Genomic DNA, 21,231 nt, shown 5'->3' with positions numbered 1-21,231 from the left:
GCGTGTCCCGACCCGCGGGATGCTTTCTCCCCGCCTGGACCCCCGGGAACCTGCCCCTTTACAGCCAGACGCCACCAGGCCGAGGAGACGGAGACCGAGCGGAGGGTCCGCCCGCGAGGGAAAATCCACGCTCGCAGTTTCCTGGCAGCGGAAGCGCCGGAACCGAGAGGAGCTTCCGAGGCAACGGGCAGCGCAGAGCGAGTTTATCGCCGGCTCCGGGCTGGCGCTCTTCCGCGGTGTTCGAAAGTCAGTTAAGATTAACTTAACATGAAAACAGGGATTTAATGGAGTCTGAAGAATAAATTAAGCCTTTGAAGGAGATATCTAAAATTCCATTTTAGCATGCAAAACAATGTGAAGTAATTGCATTCAAGCAGTAGTTCGAAGACATTTTACCATAATCGTAAATTCACACACATACACACGCCCACAAATCGTGAAGGAACGATCTGGGGGCCGTTATGCACTCTCAAATACGAGAAAACTAAAAAAAAAAAAAAGTCTTTCATTTGAAGCCAACTAACACGACGTGTAGATAATTATCAGATCATTGTGCCATCTGACCCGCAACAGCTAGAGCCCCACGAGCTCTGATAGTCGGGGGAACCCAAAGCGAGCCCTATGAGCCGGCAGCACGCCCCGCCCCGCCCCCCACCTGCGGCCCCACCTGCACCCCACCCGCCCCCGCCTTGGTCGTGGTCCCCATCCCCCCACGTTCAGCTCTTCTTAAGCAGCTGACCCGAGTCCCAGGGCCTCTATTACCCGGCATGGGTTTCCCACTCGCAGTGAAGTTTTGAGCTTGAAATCCTTAGCTCCAGAAGACATCCAGAAACTCATTTCCAAAAGTGCCTTTTAACAACCGCACTAAATAGAGACACATCCGCGATGGCCATGGCACAGGAGGACGCGGACCAGCCCCGCCCGCGAGCACATTCAAAGCCGCAGGGACCCGGGGGGCCCGCCGAGCACCGAGCACGGAGGACGACAAACCGCACGAGACCGGAGCGGAGAATGGGGGGCCGGCACCCCCGGGGGCAGCAGGGACGCCCCGGGGCGGAGGGCAGGCGGGCGGGGGCGTCGGGGCCGCGTCCTACCTGCAGCGCCACCGCGCAGCGCGACACCGAGCGACGCCGGAGCCTCGGGCCTGCGCGCAGCGAGCGGGAGCGGGCGTCGCGCGCACCTGGCACCCCGCGAGGGCGGCTCCCGCCCCAACGCGAGGAGCTGGGCGCGCCCAGGTGCCGCAAGCTGTGTGAAACACGCACCCGATCCCTGGCCCCGGGGGCCTTGCGGTCCAGCCAGTGCCCACGGACAGGAAGCAGAGCAGCAGCGTGGGGTACACGGGGGGGGGGGGGGGGGTCAGAGGAGGGTTTGGGGAACGACAAGCCAGGGGAGGAGGGAAAGACGCGACCCCAGTGAAGGCGTGGTCGTGAGTGGTCACGAGGTTGCAGGAAGGATTTGAAAAGAGAATGCGAGGAAGGCCAGAGAGCGGGCCTCGGGTGTTTGAAGGAAGAACACTCCAGGCCCCGTGGGCGGTCAGTGCGAAGGCCCCGGGGCAGGCGCCGCCGGGCAGGAGGGCAGAGACGGCAGAGAGGAGGGGCGCGGGTGGGCACCGAGCTACCGTAAGCACTTCCGCTTGTCCCCCCAATGGACGGGGAGCACTGGGCATCTTGCACACAGGAGGGCACCACGTGACTTCCCCCGAAAAATCATCAGCCGGGCAGACCTCAGGGAGAAGGGGCAGAAACAGGACCCCAGTCAGGAGCCGTGTGCAGCAACCTCGGCGGGAGGCGAACAGGGGTAGGAGACTTCCGGTCTGTTTTAAAGGTGAAGGGACAGGATCTGCCGAAAAGCCTGGGGTACTGGGGTACCCACAAAGGGAGCGGCCGAAGCGGAATCGGGGCGCTCGGCCTGAGGAATGAAGGCAGAAAGCTGCCAGCCGGGGCTGCGGGGAGGCCGTGGAGGGAGCAGGCGGGGCGCCCTTTGGACATGGTGAGGTGCTGTCAGACACCTGCGTGAACCTGGAGACACGACTCTGCAGCTCTGCGGCGGGGGTGACGGCTGGGAATCTGTCACAGCACAGAGTACATTTGAAGCCAGGAGACGAAACGCCATCACTGAGGGAGAGACCGTCTGCATGACAGAGATGTAGGAAGATGCCCTGGGGGCGGTGCAGGGGTCCCCGAAGTGAGCGCCAGTGTGGCGGAAGAAAACCCAGCTTTCAAAACGCCGACTCGGAGCGCCCCCTGACCCTTTGAGGACAGATGCGGCGCCCTGGGCCGACCAGGTTGCGGCCTGAGCCGCCTCGGCCAGGGGCCCCTCTCTAGTGCCCTTCGGAGGGGCACGCTTTGACTGACAGGTCCCGTCTCTCCTCGCACCGTCCCGCTGGGCAGTCCGTGAAGTCAGGAAGCGTGGACGGCCTCTCGAAGTGTTTGCAGGCGGGGCCCGTGGACCGCGGCACGCCCGGTGTGGCGGAGTGTCTTAGGAGAGGCGCAGGAAAGAGAGAATGTGCCGAGCGAAGGAACAAAATCGCCGCATCCCAGTGGGGCCGTAGAATCCAGAGAGGACGGCAGAGACGGGATACGCCGTCCGCGTGACGGATGCCGCGTCCGGCCCGGCCAGGCACGCGCCCTTGAACTGCCGGGGTCGAGGACGGCAGCTGTTTACAAATCAGGCAGTTGGAGGTGGCTCGAAGTGTTCATCTCCTTTACTGCTTCCTCCGGTATGTATAATATTAGCGAAATGTCCCAGTGGCTGGTAAATCATCTTTAATTCCTGTGGAACTCATCGTAGTAATGTTAACTATGATGGATCCTTGTGGTATTTAAAGAGCTAGATTGTCAATTAGCTTTTATGAGATACATCACGGCCATCAGCCTCGCATCTGACCTCTTTTTCAAAGAAGCCAGTTATTAAACTATACAATAATTTGCTTTTATTATAATCTCTCTAAACGCCAAAGCTAGTCTCCAAAAATTATTCAAAGTTTCAGGTTGCAATCTAAGAGACCTTTTCCCCAAAATGACTGTATAATGTAGAGTCGCTGTTCCTGGATCGTTATTTTGCGGAGTGTGAATTTCAGTTAATCGTTTCTTGTAAGGACCAAATAACACAGGTGCGTCCAATGTCACAGCCTCGCCGGGAGAACTGCTGTCCTGTAGAAGCTAATTGCCCAGGCGATGCTTGGTGGACCCCAAGTAACAAGGGCGAGGGCTCCGCGCCCCGCCCCTGCCCCTCTGGAGAACTCCCCGCCCAGAAAGCACTTGCCCACTGTGCTGACCTTGGCAGAGGTGGCAGTGAGTCAACTCTGACTCGGCACAGCACCCGCCGGGGACCTCCACGCCACCCAGCACGGCCTCGTGCTCAGGACCGCCCAGAACGTGAAGACCCCATCCTCACTGCAGGTGTCTCTCTCAGAACGTACCTGGTGCTACCTGCGGCTCGAGGAAGAAAAGCCAGGTGGGCCCTGGCGGAGACACGGGGAGATGAGGAAAAGCCCAGCTGTGTTCTGAACTCAGTAAGTAGCTGTAAGTTCATTTCATCACCATTTGCCAAGGACCGGGGAAAATCGAATGAGAAAAAGACCGGCCCTGTCCTTCGGGCCCCTGCCGGCCGGTGGTGCCGACAGACAGGCCCAGGCCCAGGGCAGGATGCGTGAGGGGGGGCAGTTCCGCCCTGGACGGCCCCTCGAGATCCCGCCTCCCCCGCCACATCTACCGCCTCGGTCTGCGGTGCACAGCACGTTGGCCTCCTGTGTCCCTTGCCGGTGGGCTGCGCGTTCCCTCCGCACAAGGACCTCTCAGCTCTGCACCCGCATCATCGTGCCGGGCGCAGTTCTGCTCAACGGACAAGTGAATACAGTAACGACACTAAGAGACATTCGATGAGCGTTCACGGTCAGCAGGTCCTCGGTGGACGCTATGCGAACAGCTCACGCGATTCCTCCAACAGTCCCACCGCAGAAGCTGAAGGAAAGTGTTACGCTTCCCATTTCACTGATGAGAAAACCGAGGTTCGGAGACTCCAGAGTAATTCGCTGGAAGTGCCACAACGGTTAAGTGGCAGAACAAGCATCGGACCCTCAGGCCGGTTGACTCCTAGGCTCATACGCATTACGATCTCAATTAAAAAACAAAACAAAACAAAACAAAAAAGCAGGCTCACAAAGTCACACACACACACACACACACACACACACACACACACGGAGGTAAAAGCTCAGTGGGTCAACAGCCTCTGGCCAGGGGAGATAACGTTTTAGGCCTGATTTAGACCAGCCACCTGTCGACGATTCTCGCCGACGGGCACCTCACGATGGCGTTCCCAGGCTTGTCTCTGTCCAGCCTCCTCCAGCCGCAGCTCGGAGTTATACATCAGTGGCAGGGGTCACAGGAGAGGTGTGTGCGTGGATGGGTCTGGCGGCCAGGGCATCTGTGCATCACTGCTCGGCCACCTTGTTTACGTAGTCACAATCCATTCCCTCGGGTGCCCTGGGAAACACCCTGCTAGACTGAACATGAAGAGTATGACACAGCCCAGCACACACAAGCAGGCCAGTTCCGGTGGCCGAGCCTGCGCTGACCCGTCGCTTGGCCAGAACGAACTCCTCGGGGTTGAGTGGCATGTCCCCTCCCCCCCTAAGATGAGTGTGAGCTGCTGCCGGGATATTTATGGAGAAGCCCTCTCACTATAAAGCAGCCAAGTACCAGTTACCTGAAATATATGCAAGTTTTTAAAGTCTACATTCAAGGTTTAAAACCCTCTCGCTTATGACAAATGTCCTCCCTGGCCTCTTCCTGTCTCGTTTGGGAGATTAAACGGCAGCTATATAGTTGAACTGCAATTCGCTTGGCTCTGAAGAAGCCATTATCATTGAAATTCAAGACCCTTGATCTGAGGTGTCTTGGGGAACTACAGCATGCTATATACTATATTTTAGAGTGTAGAGCACAGTGCAAAATTAGTCTTTGTAAAGACTTCCAGGAGAAAGCCTGGTATGAAACAAAATACGGTTGTCATAACAACTGGTCCGCTTGAGTTATAGGGCACCCGGGAAGTCTGAGGTGTGGCTTCCCCCAGTCAGGGCGACAGCTGGGGACCGTCAGGAGAAACGCAGGTAAGGTGTTTTCTCCCGCTGTGAAGATGGATTTCCTCCTAGGTGAACGATGCGGGGAGCAGCTAGGGCAGAGGCAGCCCCCGTCTGGGGTGGCCAGGGGCATGAAAGCTGGTGTTTGTAGCACTCGACAGGGACAGGCGCAGGGGGCTGGGGGGGGGGGCAATGTCCAAGAGGGACAGTATTTCGCAGAAGCGGAATCTGTAAGATCATTTCACAGTAAACAGTGACAGGAGAGAAAGAAAAAAAAGAGAGAGAGAAAAAAAAAAAGAGAGTCAAACAGGGAACAGAGGCTCCGTCAGGGATGCTTGCCGCAAGCAGTTCTGGCGTGGTTTCAAAAGCTGGCGCAAGATTCTTACTGTTTCTTGTCTCTCTTGCATCACCATAAAGCCAGTCAGATCTACTCATCGGCCGGTGTACGACCCTCTCCAAGGGTGTTTTCCTAAGAAGACGCCGCCACCAGCGACGGTTCCTCGGCAGACCCTCTGCGGGTGTCACCAGGGGCACTCGCTAGGGACACGGCCCTGAGCCCTTGCGCGGCCCGCCGAAGCCAAACCCGTGTGGGCGGGGCTGGGCTCACGGCCCGTGAGCAGCGCGTCCGCAGTGACTGTCGGGCGCGTTAAAGTGTGGCAGGTGCTGCCGCCTTGGACGCCAGCAAATACGCGGTGTGGCCCCCCGTCCGGCATGCAGCCCGTCCCGGGACTTCAGCCTCCCACAGTGCTTAACAGCCCCTCATGTGCCACAGGCCCCCGAGACGGCACAGCCCCCATGCCTGCCAGGCGACCTCCCTGACCTCGCCTCTCGCCCCAGCCAAGTCTGCCTTTCCTCTTACCACCCGCCCTCAGATGACGCCGTCTGGTTTCCACAGGGCGTTTGTCCACACGTGTGCCTCCCCCCCGGCTCTTAAATTCCTGAGGACAGGCCGCGCCTGGTTTACTCTCCAGCTCAGTGGTGGGGGCCTGCGAGGCCTAGCCTTCCGAGTGTCTCCCTACAGGAGGACAGGCGTGATGGAACGACAGTGTTTTGTCAAACACAGGGAAGAGGGAAGGGCAGAGGTAGGCATGGAATCATCACGTAAACATAACTACGTAAATAGTGACGGAGACCCAGAACACTCACTGTACGTGCTCAGGTCCAAACTAAACGTTCAGAGCAATCTTATGATTTCAAAATGTTCCAGGTTTGAAGATCCTATTTAAAAATTCCATTCCGAATTATGTTAAAAACATAAAACACTTGGAACAAATTTAACGAATAGGGGCGAGACTTCTACACTGAAAACTAAAACATTGCTGACAGAAATGAACACACTCCTAAATAAGTGGAGAGAGATACTTTCTTCATGGACTGTAAAACTCGAGATTGTTAAAACGTCAGTTCTCCCAAACTTGATCGATAGATTCGGTGTAATCCCAAATGAACTTCCAGCAGGCTGCTTTGAAGGCGGGGAGGGTAGCTGATTTTAAATTTTATTTGGAAATGCAAAGGATCAAGAATAACCAAAGCAATCTTGGGAAAAAAAAAAAAAAAGAACAAACAGAGAACTCAACTTGACTTTGAGACTTATAAGGATACCATTGTTAAAGAAATGTGTTTTTGGTGACAGAATAGATAAATTGATGGAATATAGCTGAAGGTCCAAACATAGATCCATACAGACAAAAGCAAATGATTTCGACGAGGATGCCAAACCAATTCAACAACAAAAAAAGGAAATTTCTCCAATAACTTTTCTAAGCCAAATGGAGATCTATCTGAAGAGTGAGAAAAACCCGTGGGTGCCACGCTATGCCACACGCAGATTAATTCAAAATGAATCTCAGACTTAAACTACAACGCTTTTAGGACAAGACACAGAAGAACATCTCCACGATCCCGGTGTAGGCAGAGACCGTTAGTGCACAAAAAGCCCTGGCTCCTAAAAAATTGGATTTCATCAAAATAAAAGCCATCCTCTCATCGGAAAACACCATTAAGAACATAAACAGACAAGACATAGGCTGGGAAAAACACTCGTAACACATCTATCTGAATATATATACACTCTACAGCTCAACCATAAAAGAACAAATGTTTTAAAATAAAGCAAAACCGAGAATAGATATGTCGCAGATGACGATGTACAAATGGCCAACGCTCGACACTACTTGTCATCGGAGAAACGAAAGTGGAACCCACTTTAACTTGGAACAACGAGACACCACCACACCCAGCGGAAGGGCCCAGGCCACGGCGAACAGCCCCGCCTGGAGGAGGTGGGGCTCCCGCGGGCCGCTCGTGGAGGGTAAGCGGCGTGATTACTTCAGAAACAGTTCGAGCGGTTCGTCACCTCTTAGGAACGTTAAAGATACATCTGGTGATGCAGGACGTCCACACCAAGGTGTCTATCCAAGAGAAGTAAAGATACGCATACCCAAAAAGCCCGTAAACAGGTGTTCGCAGGAACCGCATTCACGATGACCGCAGACCGGAAACAGCCCGTCGCGAGGAGAACCATGGCCGTTCGTGGGCCGTCAGAAACGCTGCGGGCGCGTGCCATCGACGGGGGCGGGCCCCAGAAGCTCCGCGCCGAGGGAGAAGGCCGGACGCACAGAAATGTCCAGGGACGGTCAGGGACGGGCGGGGACGGGGGGGACGGGGGGGGGACGGGCAGGGACGGGGGGGACGGGGGGGACGGGGGGCGTCCAAACGCACCGGTACTCGGCACTCGCTGTTGGTCTCGCTCCCCTTACTCCAGAAACGAGCCGCGCGGGGAGACGCCGCGGGCAACCCCTAAACCAGTCGCCTCTGGCCACTGATTTGGTAGTCGGTCATCGGCTCGGAGTCGCACGTCCCACCTGGACCGGCTCGGGGCAGCCGCAGACTCCGAACCTCCCTCCCCAGACGTCCTGCAGCAAGATGACAGCCGCAGCTCAGAGCTGGCTCTCAGCCTGGGCTCTGGCTCTCCCGCTGTGGGCTCTCAAATCCGTGGCAATTACTCTCGAAAAGCCTGCAGTTGTTCATTCTTCTCTCTACTCAAGTCCTGTGGTTATAAAAAGGGTTTGAAAATTGGCAGCACAGTGATACGCCAGCTCCCGCCAGCCGAACGAAGTCACCTGCGAGGTGGGCCGGCGGCGCCCGGCCGCCCGCCCCAGGCCCCCGAGGGGCCGGGGTTCTCAGAGCATCGTTGTCCTTCCGTTGCTCCCCACTTGTGCTCCCGGAAACCCCCCCCCCCCCCGTAAACCGGGCCCGATCCGATCAGCACGGCCTTTCCCTGGCCGCGGACGTTCGTCCAGCCGTGGGCTCGCCGCCCACCAGGACCCGCGTCGTGTGCCGGCGCTCGCAGGCACATAGATGCCATTCTGTTTGACGAGAGGCAGCAGCTGCCCTCCTGCCCTGACGGCGCCTCCCGAGACAGGGAAAGGCGGCCGGACCTGTCGCCGGGGGCGAGGTGGCTCCCTCCGCTCCATGGGCGGGGCGGGGGGGGGGGGTGACGGGAGGGTTTTGTTTCCCCAGCAGCCCCTCTCGCGGGGCACGCTGGCACACGAACTCTCACTCTTCTCCAGGTGTGAAGCGGAGAGCTGAGCTGCCGCCATCTGCACACCTGGTGGGGAGAAGCCGCCTGGACCCGGGCTGAGGAGCGGCAGCCGAGGACCCGCGGGGGAAGCAGGTCAGGACGACCCAGAGCCACTGCGTCCGGCGGACCTGCCCATCGCTGGACTCGGCCATGTCGTAAACCAGACGTCGCGTGTTCGCGCAAGTGGCGTGGTTGTCCTTTCTCTCGCAAGAGGAAGCGTGCAGCGGGTGTGACGCCCGATGTGAGCGTCCCGAGTGCTTTCACGACCAACTTGGCTGCGGGGCGGCCACCTTCTGAGCCGGGAGTCAGGAGGGCCACCGCGGCTGGGCCTGCCCCTCGCGCTCGAGCCGCTGACACGAGGCCCTCGGCGGTGGCTGCCAGCCAGCCCGGTCACACCAGGTCACGCTCACACCCGGGGCACGCTCACGCCCAGGGGGCTCACACCCAGGGTACTCACACCTGGGGAACGCTCACACCCAGGGTGATCACACATGGGGAACGCTCACACCCGGGGTGCGCACACCCGGGGCACACTCACACCCGGGGCACCCTCACACCCAGGGCACGCTCACACCCGGGGCACATTCACACCCGGGGCGCTCACACCCGGGGCACACTCACGCCCACGGCATGGTCACGCCCATGGCACGCTCACACCCAGAGGAGCAGCTCAGAGCTCCGGCCCAATGGCTGACTTCAGTGAGGCCTCCACTAAGTAGCTCCCATCAGGCGACCAGAAAGCTGAGCTTGACCAGTCACCCACATTTCGCGGTGCCCGGGTTTGTGACCTCCAGCCAAGAGGGAGCCTGCACGCACACCTGCTGCACCTGTCGCCGGCGAGGCAGCGTCTCAGCAGCACCTGACTCCAAAGTCAACGGCTGCAGCTGCCCTGGGCGGGTCTGAGGGGCAGCTGAAGACGGAGGGCTGGGGCAGGTGACATCGCCTGGTGGCGTCCTTTGTTTTGAGATCAGAAATAAGACAGAAACCTTCGGCAAGACTGTCAGTAATGCAGTCACAGTTCTGAGAAGTGTGACCAAAATGGAGACTTCCGGAGCGACGGGGCCGCCCGACAGCAACGGACGGGCAGCGGGGTGAGGTTGTAACGCCGCCAGGCGGTCGTCCCGGGACGAAACCGTGCTGAGCGGCTCGTAGGCACAGAGCAGAGGCGCGCGCCCGTGACGCCTGCTGCTGGTTCACGTATGCCAGTGACGCCTTCCGAGCGTCCATCGAGTCACACGACTGTCGCTCGGAGTCCTGCCCTTAAGCTAACTTGACGGCCGGCTTAAAAACAGCGGTACACAGGGCAGGGTGGTGTCGGGACCAGACCCCGGGGTCGTGGGGACGGGATGCAGAGCGGCCTTCGGCCACCCCTTCTCATTCCACACCCGGAGGCCTGGCCAATGGCAAGCGCTGGAACTTGTGGACTCAGAATCTACCCGCAGGGTTTTCCAGGACCAAGCCTGGCTGTTCTCTGCTGGTCACATTGAAGTCTCCCCTCCGACATCAGACGCCTGGGAGATGCCACCGGCCGACCGGCTGAGCTCTGCCCGGGGTGGACGGTGCAGGCTGCTTTGTAGGCAGCTCTCCCCCGCAGTAGGTCAAGAACATTCTCACGTGAGTTACGTTGTACAGGAGACATAATTCATATTGGGAAAAGCACAGACTCATTTGTATGAAAAGGCGCTCAAATAATATACCCGCATTTATTAAGAGGCTTTGTCTCTGAGTGAGATTTGGTGATTTTGTATGTCCGCGCCAGGCTTGTCTGTGCTCTCAAGCTTTTATTTTGTATTAGAAAAGCTTGCAGTTAAGTGAAATGCTGTCTTTAACTTCTCAAGTAGTAAGAACAGTTTACACCTTACCTTATCTATATCTTAACTGTCTGCTTCCCCATCAAGTGTTTATCAACAAAAGAAAACTCTCAGCTCCTAAGGACCTCCCTCTGTCCCACCCTCAAGTCAGTCAAACAAACATGGATCCCGATCCCCCTCCTGAATTCGGTGGCCGCAAGGACGCCCCCAGAGGTTGGTGGCCGACCTGCGCCCACAGCACCTCCTGCTGGGAGTTCTCACCTTCCCGCCCACACCCCTCGCCTCTTCCCCTTCCTCCCCCAAAGCAGTCACCTCCTGGGCACGGTCCTGCTCACTCTGCAGGGGACAGCCACACCCCGTCTCCTGCTGCTGCTGCGCCCTACCCCCGCCCCAAGTCACTCGCCCTAGCTCGGTGCATAATAAATGCACCTGAGGTCACAGATGGACCCAGTGAAGCGCACGCTGAGCCGATGGCCGCATCGAAGCAGCTGAGGCAGTCAGCACGGAGCATGCCCGCCCCCGGTCCCGGCGATCGGTCCCGGCGTGTTCACGGCAGAACCGCAAAGGGGCTGCCCACGCTGGAGGCAGGACGCGGCAGGGCGGACTCCCATCTGGATCGCTTCTCTCAGACAACATCCCATCGCGACCCCTTGAAAGTGAAGAATTCTACTTACTTACTCCTGTAGGTGACAAATAAAACCTCCGGGCCTGTCACACAGGCAGGAAGCCGGGGGTTGGGGCCGGGCTAACCCTCAGAGCCCTGACACGGGTCCCAGGGCTGTCCCGCACCGACCACACTCAGCATCGCCACGGGGTTAGTGCATGTGTGTGTGGGGGGAGCCCCCTGGCCCTGCCGCACTGGGAGATGGCGCCTACGTCAACCTCACCCTGGCCATGAGCTCTGCAGAATGTGTCCCCAACACAAAGAAGAGAACGAGTCGATTACAGACGTCACAAGACTCTTGTACGCCAGCCTGTGATTTTAATTACAATTAACCATCAAAGACACTGCAGCTCCCCAGTCGCTGAGCCCGCTGTGAACGGTGCCTTCATCAGGTGACTGCCTGACAGCACCCCGCGTCAGACCCCACTTCGCAGTGACGTTCGCAAGTACACTGTCAGCCATGTTTAAACCTTTTCAATCGACCGACTTGGCACTGAGGTGCAGAAGGGAGCTCGCGAATCAGTCTTCCAGGGGCATGAAGACTCCTCGGGGCCGGGGGTCTAGCCGACAATCACCAGGTCGTCGCCGGTGAACTCGTACGTGGGGACTTCCAGGTTGAGAGGGGCAGGCCCCTTCCTGATCCTGCCGGACGCGTCATAGTGCGAGCCGTGGCACGGGCAGTAGTAGCCGCCGAAGTCGCCTGCATTGGCGATGGGCACGCAGCCCAGGTGGGTGCAGACGCCGATCAGGATCACCCACTCGGGCTTCTTGACGCGCTCCAGGTCGTGCTGCGGGTCCCTGAGCTGCGACACCTCCACGGCGGCCTCCTGGTCGATCTCCTTCTTGGTTCTGTGGCGCACGAACAGGGGTTTGCCCCTCCACTTGAAAGCCATGTTCTTGCCTTCCGGAATGTCGGATAGCTTGATCTCGATTTTTGACATGGCCAACACGTCGGCCGAAGCACTCATGCTGGAGACGAACTGGGAGACGACGTTCTTGGCGGCGTAGGCGACGGCCACGGTCGTCGTGGCGGTGACCAGGTAGGAGAAGCCCTTCCTGGCCTCGGTGCTCTCTCTGGAAGGCTTCGTGCTGTCGGCCACGTCGGCGCGCCGGTAGTCGGAGAAGTCGGGCACCTTGACGTCTGTGTGCGAACAGCGGGCAGACGCAGGGACTGCAAGACAGACGGGAGGCGACAACACAGTGAGACCGCGCCCTGCGGGGGCGCCCGCCGGGGAGCGGACGGAAAGGGGGTGATACGACTGCGAGAAATGGCACCCGCTGGCCTCAGAAATGGTCACACTGGCAGCGCCGGCGTTTAAATTCTAAAAGCACGACGAAGCCAACCACCACCACCACCACACCGGCAGGAAAGCGCGAGGCGCCACGTGCAGCCGGGTTCCTCCCCACCGAACACGCCGGTCAGGATCCGTGACAGTTCAGGGCCTCGATTCTGAAAAGTCACATCGCAGTGTGAACAGCAATACGGTGAAGTCCCCCACAATTCAACGTGCCAAGACATGTTACGTGAAATACTGCCCATATTCTCCTGATTGGAAGGGACCCTAAAATTAATCTAGTCCACCCAATAAGTGATGTGTGTGATCATCTTATAAACCAAATGTCTAACTTTATATTCCTATCTACCTGTTCTCTGAAAGAACTACCAAAAATTCATGAAATACTAATTACAAGATAATAAACATTCTATGAACTGTTAGCAGAAACTTTAGAGATTTCTATTTTATACTTTGGGATACAAATTAGGATGACCTTAACTTCAACTAAAACTCTTAATGGGCAGAAAAGAACTCCCTTATCAGAATAAGCAGCTAGCACATCGAACCTCCAAAAGAACGAATTATTTCAATTTAGTATGGACAAAGAGCCAACTGTCACACGCAACCCCTCCAGCGAGGGGCGACAGCTTCCACAGAGTAGGGGCGTTGTCTTTCTTTTCACTGCTCTGTTGGCACAAAATAGGCCCCATATTTGTCCCACATGAATGTTAAATAAATAAATAAATAAATAAACCAACAATGACTGTTTATGTGATACTTTAGGGGTAGTTTAAAAAAAAAAGATTTTATCCTGTCCCATACCATTTTTAAATGTCTGACAAAAAAAATAACTTACTGGTCTCACTTTTAAGTATGTTTCAGGAAGCAAATATCTTTGTATATTCATTTTAGGACAGTTGCTAGATGTCCTCCTTTTCAGAAAGGGGATGCTAAAAATGCCTCACTTTTAGAAAATACGTTGTTTCCAAAAGAAATATGTGCTTATAAAACACATTTTCATACGAGCTGCCACTCTACTTAGTCCACCAGGCTGTCCCGTCCTAAGAGGCTTCCTTGAGCAGCTGAGCATTACAGGAAAGAACACTGCCCCCCCACACACAAGGTCACCAACTCTGTGAAGCCGTGGTGTGCATAAACCGTGGCGAACCTGTCAAAACCCCTCTGTGTGCTTTTCTGGCAAACACATCTGTAGGAGGGAACCAGGAACTGGGACACAGGTAGTAACCGCCTGAGATTCCCGACTATGGCCAAGAGACAGTACGTGATGGACTGCGTGACTTCCACCTAATCCTAACCTGTCGGTGTAGCCTGGGGCTGGGATCAAGCATGAATGAATGGCTTCCCCGCAGCTCGGTCTGAGGTTACGCAGGAAAGGTGTGTATCACACCTACAAGATGAAGGCACCACGGCTCCCGCTTTCACATTAAAAACGCATCCACAACCCTTAACCATCAAGGGGTGTACAGGAAACGTACATGAAACATACAGGAAATGCACAGGAAACGCACAGAACAGGCAACAGAATGGCCTCCACCTCCAGGTCAGACTTGTGGGCAAAGGAAATCCAGTCGTCCACTCCCATTCTACCTGGCAGGCTACACTTGATGCTGAGCTACACCATGGAGGAAGCTTTGGGAAGTTACACTGCGCACTGCAAAACATGCTCGATGATTTACGTGAACTGTATTAAGTGTGACTTTTCATAGCAAAGATGCTAGCTATAGTTCTAAACTAAAGCAAAATACTTACAGAAACATCATCTAAACAGAGAAAACATAAGGCATTATAACAAGACAGGTTTTTTGTTTTTATTTTTTTAAGGTGAGCACTGCTGTGCCTTGGAATCTTCCTTGCCAACCCAGGGGTCTTCTCCTGACCCAACACCTCCCACCCCACACCCTGCACTGACCACCTTTCAACAAAACATCTAGGCAGCTGATTTTAACGCGAACTTAAGCTGCATGCTCATGATTACAGAAGAGGTTTACCTTACAGTTCTACATTATTTACCAGTTCTTGGAAAAGACAGGTAAGCCTCCAGTTTTTAGAAGAAATCCTTTAGCCAATTTGACAAATTCCAAAAGTGCTTTTAGCCTTTGCTGTTGAAATTTTCTCCTCCGCTACTGTTTCCAACCTCCAGGTCCAAACAGGCTTGGGATGGTACTGTTCTTACCTTGAACAGTTTCTCCAAAACCCAAGGGTGCCGCCAAACATAGAAACTACCATTCATTAACATTTTACACCACCGTATGCAAAATCCAAGGTTGTGAGAGGAAGAATAAAGGAGACAGTTTCTACGCCCTCAAGTTCAAGGTCAGAGGAAACACACACCCAGTGGAAAGTGTTATGGGCTCTAAAACATAAAGGAATCGGCAGATCTAAGATGTTATCGGCCTCGTCCTGAATTGAGATTGAGAGGATGAGCCAGTCTCATAAACATGGAAAACTGAGCAGGAGTGTTACTGGAAGTCGAGGACATGGGGAGTGAAAGCAGAATAGAGCAGGGGGACTTGGCACGCAGGTCGGGAGCCAGCAACTCCCCTGTGAAGGGGCCAGGCAGGTGACACAGTGAATCGAGCAGGGCGGTGGAAAATGCGACAGCATTTGCTCTACCTAAGGGGGTGGCCAGGGCACTGCACTCTGCTTTTCCCGTGTGGAAACTACAGCCCAGTATCGCCAGCTTCCAACACTTCAAGAGACTCCAGAAATCTTCCCAGCTCTTTAAAACCGTGCACAGGGGGCGGCCCAAGGGCGCATTTGCCCAGGGGTTGCCAATTCAGGGTCTCCAGGACAGCCCGTGAAGGACAACGGAAAACAAGGCTCAGAAGAGAAACTAGAATCTGCTGACAGTCCCGCTGGGAGCTCACGGGCAAATTGGTCTTTCAGAGCCACGCTCTATCTCGTACACGGCGCGTGTCCTCGTGCGAGTCCCTGCCTCTTGCAGCTCGCTTTCTCATCTGTCACATGGGAGTATCAACCTCCGCCTGTTCTTGAGACTGACTACGCTGTGAAAACAGTTTGGGCCTGTGTCTGAAAACACTGCTCACATTCTTCACTGTAAGTGACCCTGAGACTTGTGTGACTGTTGTGGGTGTTTGGACCTCCCTGTGTGGTGGGGGGGGTGGGGAGAGGGGAGTCTGAAACGGGACGGGTGGGTCTGAAACGGGACGGGTGGCGAATGAGGCAATCTCCCAAACGGCAATAGCAGTTCCTATTATTGAGGATTTATAAAGTGCCCCAAAACGTACTAATGACTTTATATAGAATCTTTCCATCTGAATCTCACTAGATAACCTACGAAGTTGGTATAATCACTCATTTCACCAGTGAGAAAAACATTTAGAAATTTGCCCCAAGTCAAACGACATGTAAGCAGTAAAATCTCTAACTTTGCTGGAAGCAGCTGGACTCCAGAGTTCTTGAACTTAACTGACACAAGTGCAAATTTTGGCCGGTGTCTGGAGTCCAGCCCAGACTGGCCGCCAACGGCAAGACTCGCACAGAGGCCTGGAACGCCAGAGCTGGGGGATCACTTGATACTGCCCAAGCCGGCGGTGTCCTCGCAAGGTGGGGACGCTGAGGCCCGAAGAGGTGCAGAAGCCCGCCCAAGGTGCACCCGGCCCGGCAACCCGATACCGCACGGGGCTCCGCCGCGTTTTCCCGCAGACCCCCGCCCTCTTCCGCTGCCCGCTGGGTCCGGGGCCGGAGAGTGCGAGAGATGGGGGAGCCCCGCAGGCCCCGGCCGTTCCCGTCAGCCCGGCTCACCATTGAGGCCTACGACGGCGACCAGAGCCCGGCTGGCGGCCTGGCCGCTCAGCGACTCCCGGCAGAGGAAGGGCCGCTTCACGTCCAGCACCGGCGGCTCCGCGGTGGCGGGCACCGCGGCCTGCACCAGGGGCCGCAGCGCGCCGGCCACCGCGCGGGACGTGGCCGACAGGACGGGCGCGAACGGGCCCGAGCGGGCGGCGACCGACAACATGGCGACACCTGCTCAAAACACCGGGCCGGTCACTGGGACGACCTTCCCCGAGCAGTGCAGGCGCCAGGCGGCGCAGGACCCATGACGTCAGCGCGCCGCCCGAAGAGCGCCGGCCCGCAGAGGCGTGCGTGAGGGGCGGGGCTACGAGCCCACGCTCGGGGTGGGGCGGGGGCGGGCGGGGGCGGGGGCCGGGCGGGGCCGGGCGGGGGAGAGGCGGGGCCATGGGAGCGGCTCGCCGTCAATCAGCCTCGGCGACGCTGATCTGTGTACGCGACCTTCCCAGAAGAAAGTTGGCAAAGGATGCCAGGAACGTCGCGTGGGCCGACTCAGCGGTCCCTTGGGGCAAAACCTACATGTATAGGGACCTAGGGATAGGAATAAATTATCACAGTTTAAACAGGGATAATAAGATAATAGTTCTTAATATATGTGCATATATATTCTAATATGCATATATCTATCTTAATAGATATATCCTAATATATGTAAAATAGGATTTGTATGTTATACATAGAAGAGGCCAGTGCATAGTAACTGCTATGTGCTTAATAATTATTGTCATTATCTAAAAAGTTTTTGAAAAGGCTAAGGGCTTGTGTGCAAAGCTCAGTAAAAATGATAATGATAATGGCTTATGTTTAAGCATTTACTGTGTGTTAGGTTCTGTGCTTTACCTTCATTCTTCCGTTTATAGTCAAGATCCTCAGGAAGTAACAGCTGTTTTACTGACGAGGAAACCGAGGTCCTGTGCCCAGGGCAGGTTGGGCAGCGCGCCCAGAAGTGGGGGTTCTGCCTCCTGAGTCTGCCCGTGACCACTGCCGCTCTCCCTAAGTCAGATTTTAGAGGAGGCAGCGGAACGGCTTTAAATCACTTCCCATCACATGGTGAGGAATTCCCTTTTCACTTTTCTTCCTATGCTTCTGATTATACTAATGAGAAAGTCACCGTTTGGTGCTAACACATCTTAATTCCTCTGTAACATTTGCTAATCTACTCTTTAAATGAATACGCCTTGAATTCCAAGCCCTTAGCAGGAAGTTGAATCTAGAGAGGACTTAATAACATCGTTTATTTTTATAGTGTTTATTTTCTATCCATACTGATTTTCCAATGACTGTAGTGAGATAAAGTTTGTTTTACATTTATTTAGATCAAGAATGAGTTAATTTGAATATTAAGGAAAGATTAATACAAGCAGCGTACAAATTTGGCAGGACCATGATACTGGGAGGCGTATACACTGACAAAGTTCCTTGCTCTGTGCTGTGCGTGGGCTCTGTGCCCTGGGCAAGTCTCCCTCCCCCTCCACGCCTTGTCTCCTCACCTGCAAACTATGAGGGGCTTGTTTTCCCCTGACGCACCGCCCACCTCCTCTGAGATTTCCTTTGATTCCTGCTGACTCGTCTGTGTTCCTCTCTCTAGGTCCACGGCACACTGACCACTTACTTCCTCCTGGACCCTTCTCAGGACCTGGGTCTTGGCTGTACTAATTGCCCCAAGGACTACATTGGCAAGGATGTTGAGACCGGGGGGTTATCTTTGATTGTCCCGGGGGACCCGATGAAATCACGGAGTACTTGTCAGGGAGAAGCAGGACATCGGATTGGAGAGAAGGTGCTACGCTGCTGACTGAGGCTGGAGGAGCAGAGCCTGGAGCCTGGGAAGGCGGGCGGCCTCGCGAGCCTGCAGAAGGCGAGGACAGCAATTCACCCTGCAGCCCCCGGAAGGAACACAGCCCTGCAGACCCCCTGGAGATTTCTGATCTCTAGAACTGAAAAATAACCAATTTGTGTTGTTTTAAGCCACTAAATTCATGGTGATTCATTACAGCAGCAAAAAGAAATGCTCATGCACGCACGTCTTTTTCCTCAAACTGGAAGATCTAACAACGTTGGTCCTGGGCCGTCACGTGGAACAAGACTGGGGTGAGTACTCGCTTCCTGGTCTGGGTTCCTTCCCGTCTCGTCCACTTCGGTTACCTTACTCACCTGTCCTCTGAGGTCTCTGACCCCCGGTTCACACAACACCGTGAACAAACCTGATTGGTTGCCAAAAGTCGTGGAATGCCATCGGCGGTGGCATCTCCCAGCCCCAAGGCTGTGAGTTGTATTCTGAGACACTCCTCGCTCCTTAAGCAGCGGTCCCCAACCTTTCTGGCACCAGAGCCCGGCGCTCCTGTGAGCATCTAACGCCTGATGACCTGAGGCAGAGCTGAGGCGGTGATGCCGGCGCTGGGGAGCGGCTGCAGGTACAGAGGAAGCTTCGCTCACTGGCCCAATGCTCACCTCCTGCTGTGCAGCCTGGTTCCTAAGCGGTCTGTGGACCTGGGCTTGGGGACCCCTGCCCTATACACCTGGTGCTCCCATCCGGCAATGGGCTGTGTACAGAGTCAGGGAGCAGAGTGTGCTCTGGGGAGACCATGCCAGGATTCTCCAAAGATCGTCCTCGAAATGCATCAGCGACGCAGCAGTCCTGCGTGATCCCGGGTAAAGCACAGAGCCCTGCGGCACCGCAGGGGACGTGCCTCCTCGGCCACTCCCCCCCCTCCTCCTGCTCAAACAGAAAGGCAGTTCACCTCCCCGCAGGGGCCCCCACGCTGTCTCCTGTTTCCAAGCTGTTCCGGGAAATGCCTGGCCTCCCGTTTCCACTTCCAGTCTCTGTGACAGTTTCAGCCTCTTGCCTCAGCCCACACCCCTTGCTTGAGCAGCGAGACGTGAAGACTGACAGCCACTTGAGAGCTGCACAGACTGTCCCCAGTTTAAGCCATTTAAAATGCATTTCTGTTCCATAAAATCCGTATCAGTAATTCTGCGTCCCTACCTCTTTGAAAGATGGTGACCCAGGGGAGGAGGAGAAATTAGCCAGGCAGGAGAAGTTCAGAATGCTAATAATTTAATCGCTCGTTCCTTTAACACATTAGTCACATTCATTAAGTGTGATTAATTTGCAGCTTTGTTGAAAACCATATCAGTTTCCCTATCAGCCACACATCCATCTCTTGCCAAGCACGCTGCCAGCCGCGGCACCAAAACCTCCCACTTTTTTTACACTTGTATTGTATTAGGTGCCCCCTGAAGAGTGCATCGAGTTAATTGAACTCATTGGTATAGAACAGTTGCTAAGAGCCTGGGCTCCCGAGTCAGCGCCCAGGCTTGGTCCCAACTCCCCAACTCCTCCACTCACTGCCTGAGTCACTTGGGCAAGTTACGAAACCTCTCTGAGCTCCGGTTTCCTCCTCGGACCCCGGCCAGTTGTCCAGCACGGCCCGTGGAACAATAAAGTCCTGGGTTCAATAAGAAATTTTGTTTGTATGCATTTTAAAGCTGCTGGAGGCAGGGAAGCAGCTCGCGAAAGTACTTGCTATTTAGTTGGTATTCCGGGGTCACCGCCAAGGTGGCACCTGTCACCGCGAAGGTGGCACCTGTTCAAGCGTCCGAAGGCCCTTTCATCCCCGAATCTTGAAAGCACTTTTCCAGGCATACCGGCAAAACATTAAGTCACAAACCCTTCTGGGAAAAGATTAAAGGTAAAACATCATTTTGAAGAACCACTTGAGTTAGTCTGTTTACCTGTTTCACAAGTACACATGCCTATTTTTTTCTTACGATTCTTTTTGACACAACACAGAGTGAAATGACCAACCTCCGGCATCTTGAGAAAAGCCCGGGCTGAATTAAACCCACCTCCTGCATCTGGGTGATGGTTATTAAATCAGACCCTCCATAATGAGCTGTGCTGATTAATAAATTATTTGGTTCCAAGGTGCACATGTACCTGCGGTCAATGCAATCGCCTAAAAGCTCTGAATTAGAAATTGGGCCATAAAATATAAGTGACAGGCATTAGGCACTGGTCATTTTAATTAGAAGGAATAATTAATCGATCACTCTGATAACACTGATCTACAACTTATTTAATTTTCTTCAATTTAATTTGTCAAATTTGAGTCCAAATAACCGATGACGTGTCCTATTAATGGCAGAGCCGGAAGGATGGGAACGATGGCAGACGAAGGCTGAGGCCAGGGGCAGGGCTGGGGCTGCGCGAGGCCCGCGCTGCTCGGCTCCCGGGGCGCTGGCGCCCGGCCGCAGCGCCCCCTTTTCCCCGATCCCCCCGCGCTGAGGTCCAGCACGGCCCCCCGCGCCCAGGAGGACTCGGCAGACCTGCGGAAGTGTCCTGTCCAGCTTCCGCCTCTCACTGCGCGTGCCCTGGGCGGTTTCCCCGCGGCCGGCGGGGGTCCAAGCGGGTGCACATGGCGGGAAGACGCGGCGACGCCCACGCGGCGGTGCGGGCCGGGCGCTGGGGAGCATGTCGCCCACGCGTTGTCGCTATCAGTGCCCCGCTGAACGCCTGCAGGGTGCACGGCCGATGGCCTCGTGGGGGTCCAGGGCAGCACCCCACACTCCCCGCTGCGTCGCCGCTGGGTAAACCCCCCACGAGGGGGCCAGTCGCGCCCCACAGACGCTGCGTCCGCAGCGGGGCGGCGGGGCCGGATTCCTCCCACGCTACCCGCGAGGGCGCGTCCTGGGCCCGCACGGGGGCCGGGAAAGGCGGCGCGTGCGCACGTGGCATCCGCTCGGGACACGCGGAGGGCAGGAGCGGTTACGCCGTGGGAGGCGGAGCCTGGCCCCGGGGTGGGGGCGGAGGGTCCCCGGCATGGCCTGGGCTGGGGGTGGCAGCGAAGGGAAGGAGCACGAGACCCCACGTGCGCGCACGCGGGAGGAGCCAGGCACCGCGGTCAGCGTCGCTGGCCGGGAGGGTAAGCGCCCGGCCCCCGGCAGCCGCCGCTGCACCCGAGACCGGTTCCTCCACC

General features: G+C 55.9%; 1 protein-coding gene across 1 annotated transcript; it reads right to left on the bottom strand.

The window, feature by feature from the left end:
* Positions 1 to 11,419: 11,419 nt before the first annotated feature.
* Positions 11,420 to 16,503, bottom strand: LOC107515880 (cytochrome b-c1 complex subunit Rieske, mitochondrial). Its single transcript, XM_016155118.2, has 2 exons — positions 16,205 to 16,503; positions 11,420 to 12,312 (listed from the first exon to the last, which is right to left on the bottom strand). Exons 1-2 carry the CDS (start codon positions 16,416 to 16,418, stop codon positions 11,702 to 11,704), a joined length of 825 nt encoding a protein of 274 aa, XP_016010604.2. The 5' UTR covers positions 16,419 to 16,503; the 3' UTR covers positions 11,420 to 11,701.
* Between the last annotated feature and the right edge of the window lie 4,728 nt (positions 16,504 to 21,231).

This window comes from Rousettus aegyptiacus, unplaced genomic scaffold (genome assembly GCF_014176215.1).
Source record: "Rousettus aegyptiacus isolate mRouAeg1 unplaced genomic scaffold, mRouAeg1.p scaffold_m13_p_14, whole genome shotgun sequence".
Taxonomy (NCBI): Eukaryota; Metazoa; Chordata; class Mammalia; order Chiroptera; family Pteropodidae; genus Rousettus; species Rousettus aegyptiacus.
Note: the sequence above shows the minus strand (reverse complement) of the source record. Positions and strands in the feature narration are given on the sequence as shown.